The 20020-nt window shown below is 32.5% G+C and overlaps 1 protein-coding gene across 3 annotated transcripts in view; it reads left to right on the forward strand.

The window, feature by feature from the left end:
* VMP1 (vacuole membrane protein 1) overlaps positions 1-20020 on the forward strand; it is a 105586-nt gene that overhangs the window by 71686 nt on the left and 13880 nt on the right. For all 3 annotated transcript variants that reach the window (XM_006217997.4, XM_015250958.3, XM_072940242.1), the window contains exons 8-10: positions 7990-8070; positions 11688-11804; positions 15728-15789. In XM_006217997.4, coding sequence (XP_006218059.1) covers positions 7990-8070; positions 11688-11804; positions 15728-15789 — 260 coding nt within the window. The remainder of the gene's footprint in view (positions 1-7989; positions 8071-11687; positions 11805-15727; positions 15790-20020) is intronic.

Below are 20020 nucleotides of genomic sequence, written 5' to 3' on the forward strand. Positions count from 1 at the left end.
TTTGTATATTGATTTTTTTAATCCTCTGACTTTACTGAATTAGTTGATTAGTTCCAACAGTTTTTTGGTGTAGTTTTTAAGATTTTCTATATATAACATCATGTCATCTGCAAACAAAGACACTTTTTTTTTTCCATTTGAGTGACTCTTTGTTAATTGCTCTGGTTAAGACTTTCAGGAGTATATTCAATACAAATGGTAAGAGTGGGCATCCTTTCTTGTTCCTGATCTTGGAGGAAAAGCTTTCAGTTTTCACTCTTGAGTATGATATTAGTTGTGGGCGTACCATTTTTGCCTTCGTTCTTTTTGTACCCACTTTGTTGAGAATTTGTGTCATGAATGAGTATTGGATTTCTTCAAATCCTTTTTCTGCAGCTATGAGATGATTATATGATTTTTAACCTTCATTTTGTTGATATTGTGTATCAATTGATTTGCAGATGTTGAACCATCCTTGCATTCCTGAAATAAATTTCATCTGCTCATGGTGAATGATTCTTCTAAAGTGTTGTTGAACTCAGTTTGCTTAAAAAATTGTTTTTCTTGGAGATTTTTGCATGTGTGTTAATCAGGGATATTGGCTTATAATTTTCTTTATGTGTAGTGTCCTAGTCTAATTTTGGTTTGGGGGTAATGCTGGCCTCTTAAAATGAATTTGAAAGTGAACCCTCCTCTTCAGTTTTTTGGAAGAGTTTGAGAAGATTGATGTTAGTTCTTCTTTAAATGTTTAGTAGAATTCACAAGTGAAACCATCTGGTCTTGGACTTCTCTTTGTTGGGAGGTTTTTGATCACTAATTCAATCTCCTTACTAGCAATTGGCCTGATCAGATTTTTTATTTCTTCATGATTTAGTATTGGTAGATTGTAGGTTTATAGAAATTATCCATTTCTACTGGGTTGTTCAATTTTTCAGCATATAATTATTCATAGTAGTTTCTTATGATCCTTTGTATTTCTGGGGTATCAATTGTCATGTCTTTTTATTTTAAATCCTCTTTTTTTTTTATGAGACTAGCTAAAGTTTTTGTCTGTTTTGCATATCTTTTCCAAAACTCAGCTTAGTTTTGTTAATTTTTTTTCCTGTTGTTTGTCTAGTCTCTATTTATTTCCACTATGATCTTTGTTCTTTCCCTCCTTCTACTAACTTTGGGCTTACTTTGTTCTTTGTGTTCTAGTTCCTTGAGGTATAAAGTTTAAGTTGTATTTTTGAGATCTTGTTTCTTAATGTATGCATTTATCAGTACGAATTTCCTTCTTAGAATTGCTTTTGCTGCATCCCTTAAGTTTTGCTATATTGTATTTCCAGTTTCAGTCTCAAGGTATTTTTTTATTTCACTATTGAATTCTTTGAACCATTGGTTATTTAATAGCATGTTGTTAGATCTTCACATATTTGTGAATTTTCCAGGTTTCTTTTTGAAATTGGTTTCTAGTTTCATACCATTATGGATGGGAAAAATGCTTGATATGACTTAAGTCTTATTAAATTTATAATATTTGACTTATGTTCTAATACATAATCTATCCTGGGTAATGCTCCATGTGTCCATGCTAAAGAAAATGTGTATTCTATTGCTTTTGGATGGAATGTTCTATAAATGTTTGTTAAATCCAACTGGTCTTATGTGTCATTTAAATCCAGTGTTATTTATTTTCAGTTTGGATGATCTATCCATTGGTAAAAGTAGGGTATTGAAGTCTCCTACTATTAGTGTATTGCTGTTTATTTCTTCATTTAGATCTCTTAACATTGCTTTATTATTTTCCTGTCTCTTAGTTTGCTATAGTCTAACGGGTCTCATGGACGCAAGCCCTGTAGGCTTCCAAAGCTAGATGTTTTAGGGTGGAAGTAAAAGTTGGGGCATCAGGTGTGGGTTTGTGAGGAGCCAAACCTTTCACTCTGCAGGAAGAAGCTGGAAGTTGTGGGTTCCTCCCAGTTTTGTGTCACTGCACTGGGCATGGGATATATGGTTAGTGTGTTTCTCAGCTTCTCCTACCCCTTCGATGTGGGTTTTTACTCATTCACCCAGTGTGTAGGAATCACCCTGTGAGTTTCTGGATTTCTTTCATAGGGAATTGTTCCTTACATAGTTATAGATTCAGTGTGTTGATGAGAGGAGGTGAGTTTAGGAACCTCCTGTGTTGGCATCTTAAATCAGAGCTCTATAATCTTTTCTTAAGACTTCTAAATCCCTAAATTATCTTCCAAATGAAATTGCTTTGCTTTTCTGAAATGTGTTTGTATGATGTGGTTTTTTTTGCACTATTACAGAATTTTACCCTAATTTCCAATTTAAGTAGACAGTCTAGTGATTATCTCTGACTTAGTAATATAAAAGCTATAAATTGGATATTAAAATTTCATTTTCAAATGTAGTTGTACAGCTCTGTTCTCATCACTTTTTTTGGCAAAGGTATGTGTATTTTGTAATCCAGCATCCCATAAGTACTGTATTAAGTAATGTATTAATTACTTCCTATTGTCATAATCACTTTATTTCACCAAGTTAATACCCCTACGTTTTCTTGTAACTCAAGAGTTTGTTTCTTAACAATCTTCATCTCATAAGTTTGAGTCCATTATAACTCAAAAACAGAATAGATGATATATGACTCTTTTGAAATTTTACTTCATTTAAAGGAGGCCTATTCAAATATGCAACATTAAAACTTATTCATTACATTAATGATATTGTTGAGGATATCAGCAGTAAGATAAAATATTTTATTCACCTTGACTTTAAAGAATTCATACTCTATATCTTTATGTGAAAATGGCTCATAATGAGTCTTGATAATGGGTAGGCGATTGCAATTAAGACACACTTTATTCTATTTTTAAGAGAAGATTTAAAAATTATGAGTTATATTTCATTTAGTTTCTGTGAAGATGGTCGTATCTTTTAATTATGTTATTTACTATGTAACATTATTTCATTGTAGAAAATATGTAATTGCATGCTTATTAGGATCTTAACAAGTAAATAGTGTAAAATGATGGTCTACAATGCTGAAACAGCTTACAGTATTAAGTCATTACTGTTCAGTTCTATTTCTGGTTAATAGAGAATAATAATATGACACAACATATTTGATTAGGACACAGGAATAAACAAGTCATTTTTAGACTTCACAAATATGGTATATTTTAACATAAATTCCTATTATACACAAGGAATTATTGTTTGAAACAGTTGCTCTGTGGTTTTTAATATTGACTGTGGCGCTCCTTTAATGTCAAATCCAAGAAGAACAATAGCTCAGCAGAGGTTGTAACATATAATGGGTTAAGATGGCAGTTAATTTATAAAACTACTGACCAATTATATAAATATATAAAACTACTGACATTGATGGTGATAGGTCAACTAAAACTAACACTAAAACTAACTAAAACAAGAAATCTTGGAATTTCACATGATCACTTCCCATGCAAATGAAAAGGCTTATTGTTACCATTAGAAGATAAATATTATTTCATATATATAGATCCAAGTTAATCTCAATTCAAAACCTAGTATTTTGCAAGCTAGTTATAATTAGCCATACAGTTTTCTGTTCTCTCTTAATCATAAATATGTTTCTTAGGAAAATGAAATGTGTAGCAAAAAGTAGTACAGGAATATTCATATTTGAAGGCATTGTCTGCTTTTCTTTATAAATCCTTGAAATCTCAGTGGTAAGGACTTATTGTAACTTTTCTTCATTTTTTTCTTCTGTAGTCACTGGAATAATGTTCCTAGTGTCTCTCATTCTTGGTTTCAGAAGCATGATTGATTATATACACAATCACTGTCTGTGGGAAGAAAGATAATTTTATTTTCTAGTATTTTGTGCATTTATTTTTAAAAAATAGAAAGTGATATATGATTATTAATTATAAATGCATGCTACATATTTAGGTAGAACTAGAAGACGAAACTTTCCTCTCAGGCACCAAAAGTTGTGAAATACGTAAATGTTGTGAAATGTGAATCCAGAGAAATGAAACTACTAAAAGGAATTTGGGTTTAGTTGTACAGATTTTTTTTTTTTTAGAGAAGAATGACAGTTGAGGAAGTAATCAAATTGAACTTGCTACACTGTTCCCACAAACAAACGAAAACGATTAAAATGAAATATTTATTTCCTTTGAATATTTAACTTGAATATTGAATACCTAACATGTTAATTTGTTAAACCTTTTCTTTAAATTATTGTTGTTTATTTTTGGTTCACATTTTTTCTTGGCTAGTTTATTTTATTTGGTGGCCTAAGAAGAATGAAGACATTTTTGTTCGAAGTCATTCTTTTAAACTTTAGTTTTAAAAAAGGTTGGCTTTTTGTCGTTGTTTTGTTACGTTTTTCCATTTTCTGCTGACTTTGTGTGTATGTGTGTGTGTGTCAAGCTGGGTTTATTGTCTACTATTATACATATGGTACATTTCTCTTTAAAATCAGACAGGAATATAAATATTTTAGTGCATAAAAATATTACTTTTACATCATAAGAAAGCTGTCAAATTATGCAAGTAATGAAAAAGTACAGAAATTGTTCAAAAATAAAGAATTTTTAAAACTACAGAGCAACAAATAAGGAACATAGAATTACACTTAATATGTAACATTTAGAGAATAAAAGGAATGTTTTCAGTAAAATCTCTTAACAAAGACTTTAAGGTCTTATCAGTAAGTTTTGAATATATGACTTTAAAAGTGAAATAAGTTTAGATAAAAACAACAAAAAATGTGTGTTTATGAAATCTAAACATGAGTTAAATTACTATCATAAAATATTTTATATTTGGTACCAGGACTAGTATAATGTTTCCTTGAGTTCATTTTCATTATTCTGGCAAGGAAAACCATCAAGAAAATACTGCCTCAAGCTGCATACTCTGCTACTGTTGGTTTCTTGTAATGAAGCAACTGTGCAGACTTCGTATTAGTTCAATTTAAGTAACTTTTTATGAATTATTTAATATATAAATGTAATTTTAATTCCGAGAATATTGTGAAAGACCTGGAAAACAAATTACAGGAACTGAAAGTAGCACAGTCACTGTGTGTGTGTGTGTATGTGTGTGTGTCTGTGTGTGTGTGTGTAACACACAGTAAATACGATTTATGAAATCCATTTTCAGTAGATTACTTTCAGGCTTTTTAAAAAGTAAAACTCTCCATTAAAAAAACACTTGACTTATTTTCCTTATAAGCCATGCCAGCTAAAAATTAATTTTAAAAGGGCGGGGGAGGTAAAGGGAGCTTTCTATTTCACTTATTTGGATAGAGTAAGTCTTCCTTCAAATAAAGATTCTTGAAGCAACATTAAGGATAATTGGTGATGGGCAACCAGGCATCTGAAAGAACAAGGAGTCTACCTTCCCTTGTTCTTGTCTGATTTCTTTTCAGCGCAGAGATTCTCCCAAGGGATATATAGCTCCTTACTTTCAGGATGTTTTTAAAAACATGACCTCTGGAACTTTTGTATGCTGAAGTATTTTTATTATTTTGTATGTTAGATGATCTGCATAATGTTAAACACTTTTTCTTTATATAAACCAATTAGTATTCTTACCTCTTTTCTAGTTTAAATGTATATGTGTATGTATCTCTGTAGTAGAAAAATACTATCAGTTTAAAATGATAAAAAGTTTCTTCTGTGTAGCACAGGAAACTGTGTTCAATATCTTGTAATAATCTTTAATGAAAAAAGTATGAAAACGAATATATGTATGAATATGCATGACTGGGACATTGTGCTGTACACCAGAAATTGACACATTGTAATTGACTATACTTCAATTAAAATTTTTTTTAATATATATATACAATGGTGGCAGTATCGTAGTCACTTGGTTTAAATAAATAAAAGATTCTAAAGCCTTGGAATTAAGATAAAAGAAAACAGGACATCAGACATTTTAAATACAACACTTTGTTGATCTTGTCTGATTTTAAATATTGAAGACTGCATAAATACTATGATAGAAAAATGTTCCCACATCAATCAGACTTAGAAAATAGGTTTATAAAAAGTTGTGTTGTCTTTAGAATAAAATTTATATAATTTTTTGTTTGTTTTACTTTTTCTTCGCAATTGAGTACCATTTTGCTTCTCTACTAAAGTAGATTTGCTATGAAGATATCAAGGGCTGTAAAGAAGATGTTTTCCTGAATTTATATTTTTTAACCCTTGGGCTATCATAATTAAACTTTTATATCTAGTTCATAATCTGATAGTAATTTTTGGTATTTTAAAAACTCAAAGCATTTCTGTTTATTATGGCCAGTTTTTTAGTGCTCTTATGAATTAAAATTTAGTAATCTGTGAATTGTGTAAATTATTCAAAATAAGTGGAAGTGTACTTTGTTTTAAAATAAATTACATGGGAAAACTGATTTTGTTATATGTTCCTAAACAGTTTTTAAATCAGTACTTCACATTTAATGCAGTGAATGTTAATTTAAGAAAAAAATCTTCAGTTAGAAATAGGAATAAAAATACAAAGACTCCTTTGCTGCAGTAATTCAGTTGTTCAAAATTATTAAATCTTATATAATGTACTTACTAAAAGAGTAAGCCAAATCCTAAGAAGAAAAATTTTGTCTTTGGAAATAAACTGTAAAATTACAAAATTTAGTGATTAACTTTAAGAGCCTGTATATTTGAATTTGAAAGTGTTTGTGTTAACTGTTAATATCTCTTTTTTTGAGGGGAAGGTAATTAGGTCTATTTATTTTTGATGGAGGTACTGGAGATTGAACCCAGGACCTTGTACCTGCTAAGCATGTGCTCTACCACTGAGCTATACCCCACCCCCCACTTTCAAAATCTATATTATGGTTTAATTCCTTTGACTTTTTCACCATTATCATCAAGTAATTAGGAGGAAGGTTTGGTTTTGTTTTTAATTTCAGTATTCACTGTTGTGATAATCTGATAGAGCTGTTCAACATAATATTATGGGTTAAAAAATTTTTTTGCATTTATTTTTTAAAATTGAAATACACAACTTCTGTTGAGGATTAGCGAGGTGCTTTAAGCCCTGTTTATTCTATGAAGGAACCTTCTACCAAAAGATAATACAAAAATATTATGATCATTCTATAAGATTGTTGCCTACTAGAGTATTGAACTAAAAAGAGAAGAGGTTCTATGATGTGAAGACTTATTGAAATTTTGGAGTACATACCATTTCAAGACCAGAAAACAGTTGAAGTCAAACTTCAGATTGAGACTTTTAAGAAAAAATTGTGTACATATATTTAATTGCAGCATCCACATGCTGAAAGAAGAAATTGTGAAAATAAACCAGCAAGCCAAATCCATGTTTCAGCATGGGAGGTGGCATAGTGAAATAAAAAGAGCTGATTTCAGAGACTGAAGAATCTACATATACCCCAGGATTATTAAAAGGCTCAAATGAAATGTTTATAAAACCTAGTACGAACTTTACAAATATAGGATAGTATTTGTTTTGGGGGGTAGTGAATGCTTAGTTATTGCCACGTTAACTAGGTTTTTTTCCCCCATCTTCTGGCTAGTGGTCAGTAGAGGTGTCTTCATTGGCTGCCTTAAAATCCTGTGATACAATACTGTGATGTCAGTCAGGGAGTAAGTCTGCTGAGTTATTGAAAGAAAGAGGAAGAGATATGTGGTAGGCTAGAATTTCCAAAAGAATGAGTTGGTTCACAGTTAGTTTATAGCATTTTGTTCACCCGTAGATAATCCAGAAAGAATCTGAAAAATAAAGTAACAGTATTTTGGCTTATTTTCGAAACATGATAAAAGTTTATCTTTAAAGATTGGTAATTAATGTTCTATCAAGATTTTATTTGCATGTCTTTCAGTGTAGCCTGCTGTGATTTTTTTTCATCATTCATCTCATCAAATGAATCAATGCTTTCAGGTTATGAGAAATTTAATATGATAAACTCTATAAAGAACCATTTTTCCTTCTTCCTTCTATTTTTCATTAATGTTATGATATCCTCCTTTTATACAGGACTTTGCCTCCCGGGCTAAACTGGCAGTTCAAAACCTAGTACAGAAGGTTGGATTTTTTGGAATTTTGGCCTGTGCTTCAGTAAGTAAATTGTATTTATATGGTAGATTTATATTGTTATGAAATTTATTTAAAGGTACATGACCGAATGAACAAAAATGCTATCAGCTTTCGGGAGTTTATAATTTTATTAATCATTCGTCTTACTCATCAAATAAGCTGTTTCCTGTTGGATATGTTCCTATTTTGTTTATTGACTTTTAGGCATTGCATCATACCATGATGATTTCAGATCTAAATGGCTTGATGCAGTAAGAACAACAGAGGCAAAATCCATCCTTCCCACGAAGAAATTATAGTAAAGCGCACTTAACTAAATAACGGTGACTTAATTCTTTCCGGGGTTATAGATAGGTAGTCTTTTCCCAAAGTTTCAGGCACTAGTTATAAAGGAAAATTCATGTAAAACCTGCCTTAAGTGATTTTAACACCTGGTTAGGTATTTCAGACATCTGTGGCAAGGTTAGGGCACCTTTGGCTATTTGTGTGAAAAATTATTTGTGTAAAAAAAACTTAATGTCTCAAATTGCAGATTTGTGAAAATGACATTCCTTGATGAGTTCATGTTTATCCCAGTCCTTCTCTAATGTAATAGAAACAGTTATATTTGAAATGGAGTATTTTGATCAGAATTTCCTTTGGTACTCTGTACACAATTGTTGGTGGTTTTGTGGTGGATTTGGCCAAAGTGATATGATAAAATGTGCAGTTATAAGTAAAATTCAGAAAACTATTGTCTACTGACGCATAGTTACTTTATCCATTATATATTACTGTCTCTTGGCAATACTAGAAATGTTCATAATCTAACTTTTCTTTTTAATGTAGAAGCTCTTTATCACAATATTGATCTCAACTGAGTAATTTGCAGGTGTGTTGTGTTGTGGTGTAGTGGGATGAGAACTGGCTTTGGAGTCAGGCTTACTTAGGTTCCTAAACCAGGTTTGCCTCTTAGCTGTGTAACCTCAGTCAAGTTAGTCTCTTTGAGCCCAAGATTTCTAATTTTTAAAATGGAACAGTTAAGACACTCTTTGCAAAGGCTAACGTCAGGATTTAGGATAGTATATATGAACTAACACAGTACCTAGAACACAAGTACTCAGCCATTTTTTATTGTTATTCATCAGTTTTGTCTCAACCACTGAGTGCTTGGATGAGGAAGTGAAAGGGGAATTTCCTTTCCTCAAGGATCCTGAAGTCTAGTGAGGGAGACAGTTTAAATACAGAGGTAAATGAAAGGTGCCGTGGAAGCCCAGCAAAACAGGATTAAGCTCAGAGGCCTAAAGGAGGATAACATCCTTAGCTGAGAGGCTGAGAGGACAGCATGGGAGCCATGTTGGCTGCGTTGAAATCCTGCTGTGCTGCCACTGACATGAAACAAATTGCTTAACCTGTCTATCTCACTTTTCTTATTGGTAAAATGGATGTAATGGTATTGTATATAGCATTGTTTGGGGGATCAAGTGAGTTACTGATGTAGGAACCTTAGAAAAATACCTAACAATTCAATATGGGGAAAATACAAGTACCTTTAATTTATTACAGAAAACAATTATTCTTTGGCATTCATCTGTGCTTTTGTCTTAACCTGCTAGAATTCCACTGTCTGTGTTAGCCAGACTTCTAGGAATAGTCAATATTTAACATAAATTAACAGGTCAATTTGACCCTCTAGGAACTCTTTACTAGAAAAACTCTAGTATTAATAAGTATATAGACTTGATTTAAGGTGTAAGAAGTTTATTAATTAGTTATTTTGTTAGCATTTAAACTAAGATAAACTAAACTCCTAGTTGGGGGAAAATCTTAAAACTACTTAATATTCTTTTAATTTTAATCTTCCTATCTGTGTATTTAGTTAGCAGTTGAGAAAAAAGAAAAAGTAACATGCACGTGTCACAACAAATTCATTGTTTATGCTCTTCTGAGAGTATCCAACATATACTGAGGTGTCCGACATGTTAACACATTCTAATTTTTATCTACTCTGATTTACATATCTTGTATACTTTAAGTTAATTTCCATTTCAATATGTAATGGAGTCTGATAATAAAGGAAAACAATTAAAATTTTAATTCATAGAGTTGTGAGAGTCATGAGAAAATACAAGAAATGACAGCTGTAAGGATGTGGAAGTGGTATTGCTATTACATGGTTGTAAGATAGATGAAATTGCATAGAGCTTTTGAATTTGGATAAGAAAAAATAAAACTGAGTTATTGAATCCAAGTGTTATTAACAAAAGAATACTTGAATTCTAATTTAGTTATGGCATTGTTTTTAAAAGAACGTACGTGACAAATATCTTTTAAACAACTGGGCTTTTCTTTGAAAGTTCAAACATGAAATTACATAAATTAATTGGCTTATAAATGGTTTGACCAACTGACACAAGGAGAAGAATACTTCCGTGGGAGAAAAATGGATGAAATGCTCAAAAACAGCTTGTGGTTTCTTTGCATTTTTACATGAAATTGTCCTTTAGCATTCCTGAAATGTGGGAATGTTCAGAAAAGGTATTTGTTGTGAATAACTCCTTTGTCTGGGACCGAATATTCACAACATATGAATCTGTGCTCTTGTATTTCCACACTTGATTTTTATTCTAAAGTAAATCACGTGGCCCCATGGCCTTGGGCTGCCATAAAATACAATACAAATAATGAATTTTTTTTATGTTGAGAAATTAAAGCACATCCACCTATAAATATATTTGTGAATTTACAGGAATGCTTTCTATAGATTTGAGCACTTTCTAGATAATCTTATTTTAATTTAAGCTAAAGATTTTAGAACCCTAGTAACTACTGAAATAATCTTAAGGCTTTTTCTTCTTTTTTACCTTACCTTATTTGTGCTAGAAACTTGTCCATTTCTCCTAGATTGTCCAGTTTATTGTCATAAAGTTGTTCATAGTATTCACTTACGATTTTTTGTATTTCTTTGATGTTGGTTGTAATTTCTCCACTTTCACTTCTTATTTTGCTTGTTTGTGCTAGAAACTACTTTATACCTTACCTTAAAAGTCAGCTACTGGATGGCCAAGTATCTACTGAATGGGATTAAATTCCTGCTGATCCATTGACTTTTTAAAAAATTTATGTTATGATTATTTGGGGGAAGTAGGGAGGGAATTAGGCTGGCTGGCTGGCTGGCTGGCTGGCTTGCTTATTTATTTATTTATTTGTTTGTTTGTTTGTTTATTTATTTATTTATTTATTTATTTATTTATTTATTATTTTTTAATGGCAGTACCATGCATGCTAAGCATGCACTCTACCACTTGAGCTATACCCTACACCCTGATCCATTGACTTTATCCAGTTTTAATGTGATGAAAAAAGTATATTTACAGGGCATTAGCCATAAGTAATACAAGCAAAAGGACAGCTGGGTTTGCTTTGAACAGATTGGACAACCACCTGGGATGAATATGAGACCCAGCTTTTAGATACATTAGAATGCTTGTCCAACCATCTAGACAGTCTAGTACTACTGATCAGGGATCCCACACCTCTCTTTCCAGTTGTAAACAAGGTGTAAAGCATAATTCCACACACCTATAGGTGGTAAAATTAAAGTGTTCTTTGGATTATATATGAATGTCCCATTTTAATTTTTTTCGTTTTTTAAACAGATTCCAAATCCTCTATTTGATCTGGCTGGAATAACATGTGGACACTTTCTTGTACCTTTTTGGACTTTCTTTGGTGCAACTCTGATTGGAAAAGCAATAATTAAAATGCATATCCAGGTAATTATACTCTGATATCCTGCTTAATGGTGATGACCCTATTAAAAGTCACTGGAAACATATTTCTCTTGCTCCATCCAAGGCAAATTGTAAACATTTTGGTTCTGCTTCTTGGTTGGTAGAAGTATGCTTACTTAGGTTGTCACCCGTGAAATGTCATTTAGAGGTTAGTGAATTTGGTGCAGAATTTCCTTTCTGTTGGAAAAATGTTCCTATTTATTATCTTTCTCCTTGTTTTATTTCTTGCTTTCTTTCTTCCTCTCTCCTTTCCTTCCTCTCTTTATTTTGCTTTTTTTGCCTTGTGAAACTGTTTCTCCAGGTCTTTTACCTAACAAAAATAATGTTTTTATGTAGGAAAATGCACACCATATTAATATACATAGTCCAAAAATGTCATATCTTTACTGACCATGAGCTGGGGAAGTACTGCCTTTCATTATTTCTACTTTTCTTTCACACACTCTATACATAACACTTCCTCTCAAGGAACCAGTACCCTTTATAGAATACCAGTCAGTGTGGAGAAGAATGGGGAAGAAAGGGAGCCCTGAGGTGGCAAGGAGATGTGGTTTATGGTTAGAGAAGTGAGAATCTGCTAGTCTTCAAAACCACTCTGAACAAAATCTTTAGGATAGGTGTGTGTATGTGTGCATATATGAAGAGAGGAGAGAAAAGAGGCTAAGAATAAGAACTTAAATGAGAGGAAATGGATACGTGCTTCTAGGACTATGATATGAAAGGCAAATCTCACTAGAATAAAATAAAATTAACCTGAAAAGAGTGTCTTAATTAATGAGATTTGCAACAAGGAAGCATTCACCAAAGGACAGGCAAAAACAATGAATAATTTCTTTGCCCTGGTCTGATTCCCTAATAATTAAAAACACTTCTATCCCCCAAGTTTCTGCTTAATACCTCTCTACCTCCAGTTCTTAGAAGAGAATGCAAAAGGAAAATTTCAGCTGCTTCTACCTGCCCAGTTTCTAATACTCGATTTTGGTGTTTGAGATAAATTCATTGAGCTTGTCATCTACTCTCCCGCCATGATAGTCACTCAGAATTTCGAGTATTTATTTTTCTTCCTTCAAGGAATATATTTTCTCCCACTTAAATTCGGTACATTGTTCGATGAAATGGGTTTTTAAATATTGGAATGCTAGTTACTTTGGTAAAGATTTAAAATCCCATGACAGGATTTTTCAGATAAACTCGTTTAACTTTTTGGAGTCCTTTGAAAGTAGTTAATACCTAAGGAACAATAACAGATTATTTAAATTCCCATTGTAACAGCAACTTCTCTAGGAATCCATAAACTTTATACATCCTGCTTTAGGTGCTAACTTTCTGTAAATTGTAGTAAAATGTATTATGCTAAAAGTACCCTACAGGGTAACTTACTGGACCTTTCATTACAGCATATTCAAAAATAGTATATTTTTAAAACATCCTCAGGAAGTTTTTTTCAAGTTATGATGATGCTTAATTTTTTCATGTAATACTTCACACTTTAAAGTACTTAGTATGCCATCTGATTCAATTATTATAATCCAGACAGAGATGGAGAAATTCTTACTCTCATTTTGTAATTATCAAACTTAGGTAAATAGGTGATAGTTGCCTAAGTGAGTAAATAACAGCTGGAATTTGAACCTGAGTGTTTCAGCTTCAAGTCCCGTGTTCTTTCCACTCTTTTGCATTGACTTCTTAACTATCACTTATTTATGTGATTAAGAAAATGGAATTATTTAATACCTGCTGTTTATCAGGACCTGTGCCAGGCAGTTTTCATTGCTTATCTCAGAACAATCCTGTGAAGTGCTAATATCTATATTTCATAGATGGAAGAAGCAAGTGTTAGAGACGATAAAATATATGGCTAAGGCCCTAGAATTCAAGCCAAACTCTGTAAAGTCAAAGCTCATTGTCTGTATCTATCTGGAAGAAAAAAAAAGAAAGCTAAAATCCATCTGTGTTTCTGAAAGGAAAGAATCTGAGTTCCTTCACTAAACTGAGACCATGGGCTATGTTTTCTGTGTTCTGTTGTGTAAGAGAGACATACTTTCTAAAGGCATGTCACTTGACATACATCCAGATGTGGCTCGGGGCAATAAACATTTCTCATTCCTTGGGTAAGCAATATTACTGAGTGATAAAAACTTTATAACTATTTCTGAAATAACAGCCCCCTGTTATACAGATTTTTCTGTAATCTAATAGTAAACCTATCTCTTCTCTTGGTTCTCTTCTCTTTTTCCCTCAGCTTAAACTAGAAAACTTTCCTTGATGTATATTGTTATTTTTATTGATATCATTCTGTCTGTTAAATTTCCCTAAAAGTTTCACATCAGCCCACCTAATAGTGGTAATTAGGGATTTCTCTTTCCACTGAGCAAGTTTAATTCCTGTGCCTGTACAAGGTCCCTTAGAAACATTTCCTTTCTCCCAAATAATGAGGAAGCTGAGAAGTCAGCATACTGATGTATATCGTATTTCATGTACATATAATTTATTTATCATGTGTTTTATGTATTGTCTCTTAAGACCTTCCTCCGTCTTAACCACCACACACAAATATACAGAAATATAAGCTCCATGAGGGTAGAGATTTTGTTTTTCTTGGCTCACTTAGGTATTCTAGTGCCTAGAATAGCATCTGGCGTGCAGTAGGCACTCAGTAAATATTTAATATACAAGTCTGTCTAAGGTTCTTCTTTCCATTGAAAGACCCTTTGTTTACAGGTAGGTAGTTTCTTCTTTGTTCATTCTAGCACCATTAGTTCCCTGCACCCATATCTTTGTTTGTATTCCTCCTCTACCCTTCCCTTTATTTCTTCTGTGCACGTGGTTGAGTGGTCTCTTTGGTGATCTGTGCCTCATGTTTATTTGGTAGAATCCCCACTCAGCCCTCCGTCCTCAGTATTCTGAGACTTTTGTTCTCAAATGTCTTGCCCAGCACAGTGAATTTTTAAACTGTTACATATAAAAAGAAAGTTTTGTTTTCAAGAAATGAAATTATGCAATTATCTGGGAATTGGCTTGTTTTGAATGGTAGGAAATGATGGTAGGAGAAACTCATGATGGTGAAATCACGAAGAGGCAAACCATTAGCCCTGTTTCTTAGTTAAAAAAAAAAAATTATAGCTCCAAGTAACTGGCTTTTAGTATGGATACTAGAAGAAACCTCATATACTAATGCTTTTCTCCCTAAATGATTGTAATAATTTATTATCTTCAAGATCTTCATACATCATTTGTACAATTATTTATAAATCATCATCCATCTCATAACTATTTGACATCTATATGTTCTTGCTTTTTTCATGAGATAGATATCTTTTTCAAGTTAATAGATGCATAAACAAACATCCAAAAGAACTATGAACTCATTTCCTTCAGTTTTATTTTCTCATATACAGCCTCAAAGTCCGAGCTCATTCAGGATCTGCGAATAGAGCTTTCATGATACTTCTATAAATTTTCCATGAAGGGCATACATTCTTTCAAGGGTCCCTGGATTAGATTTAGCCCAGATTACTATCACCAGGCTGATCAGCTTTAATGTCAGTAGTGGGGTCTCTATGGGAACTCATGACTGAAGTTGAGGACTCTGTTCTAAGGTACATAGAACATGTGGAACGTCCACCCAGGCTTGAGTTTCATGACTCATATTTTTCCCTCAGACATGGTCATGTATCCTGGCAAGACTAGTACTGTGCTTAAGGAAAAACGTCTTTAAAATACAAAGTAGGTAGCATTTGTCAAATGCTGTTTTGTTTTGTTGAAGAATTTTTTAAATTGCATTTAGAAGCAGCACCTCATCTTTTTAGACTATTATCAGAATTGTGAATTTATATTGTGTTTTTTGTTTTGTTTTGTTTTTGATAAGAGAAATATTTATCTTAGCTGGCTTTTTTTTTCAACAGAAAATCTTCGTTATCATAACATTCAGCAAACATATAGTGGAGCAAATGGTGGCTTTCATTGGGTGAGTAATTCTTTAAGGACTAATACTAATACTATCACTGTTTAAATGGGAAGAAATGTATTAAAAAAAAGTGTTTATTGAGATAGAATTTTTGTGGTAGCTCTTTGTTTTTTGAGAAGGAAAAATCTTTTGCATTGTTTTAAATTGGAGATGAACTTCTTTCCCTGCAGCAGGAAGGGATGAAGCTCAGATTGTCCTTGTTTAATTTTAAACCAAGCTTGTATCAAATCATACAGTTATTGATTTAAAAGGAGCTTTGGAGTTTGAGAGTTGCCCTTCCAAAACAATGTGAAATTCTCTTTATGTAAAAGACATGTGTGTATCCTTATAATTTATTTTACAGTGCTTTAAAAACTTGGATGCCAGATACACAGTTGTATTTCATTTAAATATAAATCTCTCATAAAATATTAATATTTCACTAAGTAAGGCATGATAAGATATTACAAACTATGTCTATTATGAGCCTATTAATTACTTCACTAAAGAAAAATTAGGCCATTTAGAAAGACTAAACTATCCAAAGCTTTTTTAACATATGCTTTAAATGATAATGTTACAAATTTGTGGAGTTTACTTTGATAAAACAGTAAAGAAAGGCTTGTTTGGTTAATCAAATTAATGTCAACTGAAATGTGAATACTGCCAGATATTAAATGAAATTTTTTTCAATATATGATTTTTTTATTTGGTGTTTATAGGTGAGAGGTTTTCTTTTCATTTAATAGTGTAACTGCCCAATGGTGGAAAAATTTTAACTTCAAATGCCCTTTATGTAGTTTTAATACAAATCTTTATTTTAAAAGCCACTTATAAAAAAAAAAGTAAAGAAAAAGAAACAGGGAAAAAAATAAAAAATAAATAAAAGCCACTTATAAAGCAAAATATTTGTAAAAGTTTTTGCTATTAAAAAATTACTACTTGGAAGTGAGATCATGAGTTTTATTACTCTTTGAACCACATTATATGTTATATTTACTCTTTTCTATATATGTTTTATAATAAAATCATTTTTGGTTTTTTCTGTATAGTATTAATGTAATAATTGAGGGAAAATATATTCTTGAGAATATACTCCATGGAGTCAGCCACTGATTTTATTACTTGCTCAGTTTCTGATTGGAAATATAGATTATAGCTTGTGAATTAAATTTTAATTACTCCAGTTTTTGTTGCCTGAATTCTTACAAATAAAGTGGTTTATTACCTCCTCCACCAAAAAAAAAAAGAAAAGAAAAAGAAAAAGAAAGGAACATAATAAAAATTAAAATAAAAAAGTGGTTTATAAGTCACCATACATCACATTCAAAAAGAAAGAAGGCATATTCCTGTCCCTTATTTTTTAAATACAAAGAAGACATTGCATCTGTTCTTAGAGATTATTGTGCCTTGAGAGAATTCTGAAGGACGTACAGCTAACTGCCACTCAAATCCATGCGTTGTAAGAATGACTTGTTTTCCCTTTCATTCTTAAGATAAAGCTAAAACTGCTTAACATGGTCTGTATAGCCTTGAATGGTCTATCCTCTACAGTTTTCTCTGCTTGGCTCTCCCACCATTGGTCTTTGCTCCTGATTTTTCCCTTTCCCTCATTCAGGGTTTCTCAACCTTGGCACTATCGACATTTCAGGTCAGATAATTCATTGTAATGGGGGACTATCCTGTACATTGCCAAGTGTCCCATGTCAGCCCCTACTGTTACCACCAGTCCTGTTGAAAACCAGTGACTTAGGCAATGTCCTTTAGATTTCAGCTATTATGTTCACAAATCACCTTCTCTAACTAGGTCACAAATACCCTCTTTCCTAGGGACCTCTTTTTTCAGCAGCATGTACTACATGCACTGACAGTTGTATTTTTACGTTCATTTTGAGGGTGTATAATTACTGTACTTCTACAACTAACCTGTAAGCTTCTTACTGGCAGAGGCCATGCCTGTTTCTGTCTATTGTTGTGTCCAAAGCTCCTGGCATCTTGATTGACACATAGCACGTGCTTGATACATATCTAGTGAATAAATGAACACATGGTGTTCAAATAAAAGTCCCACCAATAAGAATTAGCAAATCATTTGTATAGCCCAGATTCTTCTGTTTCCCCAGCCTTTGGAGTTTCTAAGAAATTATATTACTTATCTCTAGTAAGTAGAATTAAAAGTGTCTTTAAGGTTAGGCCAATAAATTGAAGTTAGAATTTCTTATGTTTTTCAAAATCAGTAGTTGCTTCCCTTTCCTATCTCCTCTAGCACAGCCCCTCAAAAAAAAAAAAAATCCATCGATTCTTCTTAAAGGTGGTTTTGCATGAAGTTATTCTAGGTGTTCAAGGTCTACTGGAATGGGTGATGGTTTTGTTTTGTTTCGTATGTGTCATATTTTAAAAATTCTTTTCAGGAGACAGATGTTGGAATGTGCTGATATCTTCATCTTTTCCCCAGTGCTGTCTACAGAGATTACCCATCAACTTCTTGTCTAGATGAAATATTGAACAGTATAAATAATTAGACTTTACAACGGATAATAATTCTTTATAACCAGATGCTAATGGGTACCTTTTTCATCTTTGTCAGTAATAACATTATCTTTTAATAAGATGCTCTGTTTGAGCTTGGCATGGTTTTCTTTCCTACATTTTGAAGTAGGAAATGCTATACAAGTGTTCAGATGATACTTAATAAATAGTGTCAGAAAACCTAGATTAAAAATTAAGTTAAACAAGGAGAATGAATTTTCAGTAGACTTAAACTTATTATGTTGTATCATAATCGTAAAACTTAGCAGTTTTTTTCAGGAAAGGGAAGGAAACCAGTCAGACTGATTCCCTTGACTCATTGTTGAGTTGAACTGAAAAGACTGCATGTAATCTGCTATAGAAACATTCTCCTTTAATTGTTGGTTCTCCCTCTGCACACTGTTAAAACTCTAAATGGCATATATATCAAATCATCAAACTAAACTAGTAAAGCTTGGAATACAACTTTTTGAAGGATATTTAAAACTATGTGCCATGATAGAGTGAAAAATCAAAAGACAAGACCAAAAAAAAAAAAAAGTCAGCAACAGTTCTATTTAAAATAAAATTATGAGATACTAAGGCAAAGCAGAATGAAAAATGAATCCCAAGAGTCAGAACAGCTATGGAGTAGAATATGAAAAGAGCACACAGGCTTTGGACAAAACAAATCTAGGTTTGAGTATAAACTCTGCCTCAAGCCAGTTACTTAATTCCTGTCTGTATCCACTTGTAGTTGCTATTCTTTCAAACAAGTTTCTTTAAGTAGCATTTCTTCCCCAGTTCAGGAGACCACCTTTCCAACTTCCAATCAAAATGTGAAATGTCCTGTCTCAAAATATCTTACAGTTTAGTTGAAATGTACTCATGTCAGCGCTTTAAAATTCTAAGGCATGTGAATTTTTAAAATACCTTTCCTCTCAATTTTTGTGTTGCCTTTGTTCTTAAAGTCTTATTTTTTCCCCAGAGTTTCTGTTGACGTGAATAGAAAGCCTGCTGGGTGACTATTTTGTATGCTCTCAGGGAAGATTGAGGGAAAGCCTACTTCTCCTTGAAGAAAGTTCCCATTTCTTTACTCTCTGATGAATAAAATGCCTTTAACCAGGACAAAGTTTTTTGTCAAAGATTATATAAATAATTCTTGAGGACACTATTTATTGAACATCGTGAGCACTTTACATACAGTTATTATCAAACTATATATGTAATCTCTGGGGGCTTTTCACTTATTATGTTGCTAATATTATGTGCTGCTGAATTGTTCATTTTGTCTATTATATTTTATTACATTGGGTAATTTTTCATCCACTCTCCCATTGATGGACATTTGGAATGTTTCTATGTTTTTTTCTGTTTTGAACAAGTGTTTCTGTGAGCGTTTCTTAGTGCAAGATAGGTAAGCACATAATAAAGATCTAGAGTATGATAAAAGGGGCAACACAGAAGAGGGGAAAAGTGAATAAAAGAAAGATTGAACATAAGCAAGATAACCCTTAGTCTTTGATAACTTAGTTTTTGCCTAGGATGAGATTTTTGTCTAGGCAGGTCTGCCTGTGGCCTGCCGTGTTAAGCTACTCACCACCCCCCAGGTGGCAGGCAGAGTTTGTGTGGACCATTACGTCTCTGGTGGTGCCGGTGAGTATCAGTTTTATGTAGGTTTGAATGCTATACTGATGACTGAAAGAAATACCCTTTTCCCAAATGGCTTCTAGTCTCAATAAAA

This window comes from Vicugna pacos, chromosome 16 (genome assembly GCF_048564905.1).
Source record: "Vicugna pacos chromosome 16, VicPac4, whole genome shotgun sequence".
NCBI classification, from domain to species: Eukaryota; Metazoa; Chordata; class Mammalia; order Artiodactyla; family Camelidae; genus Vicugna; species Vicugna pacos.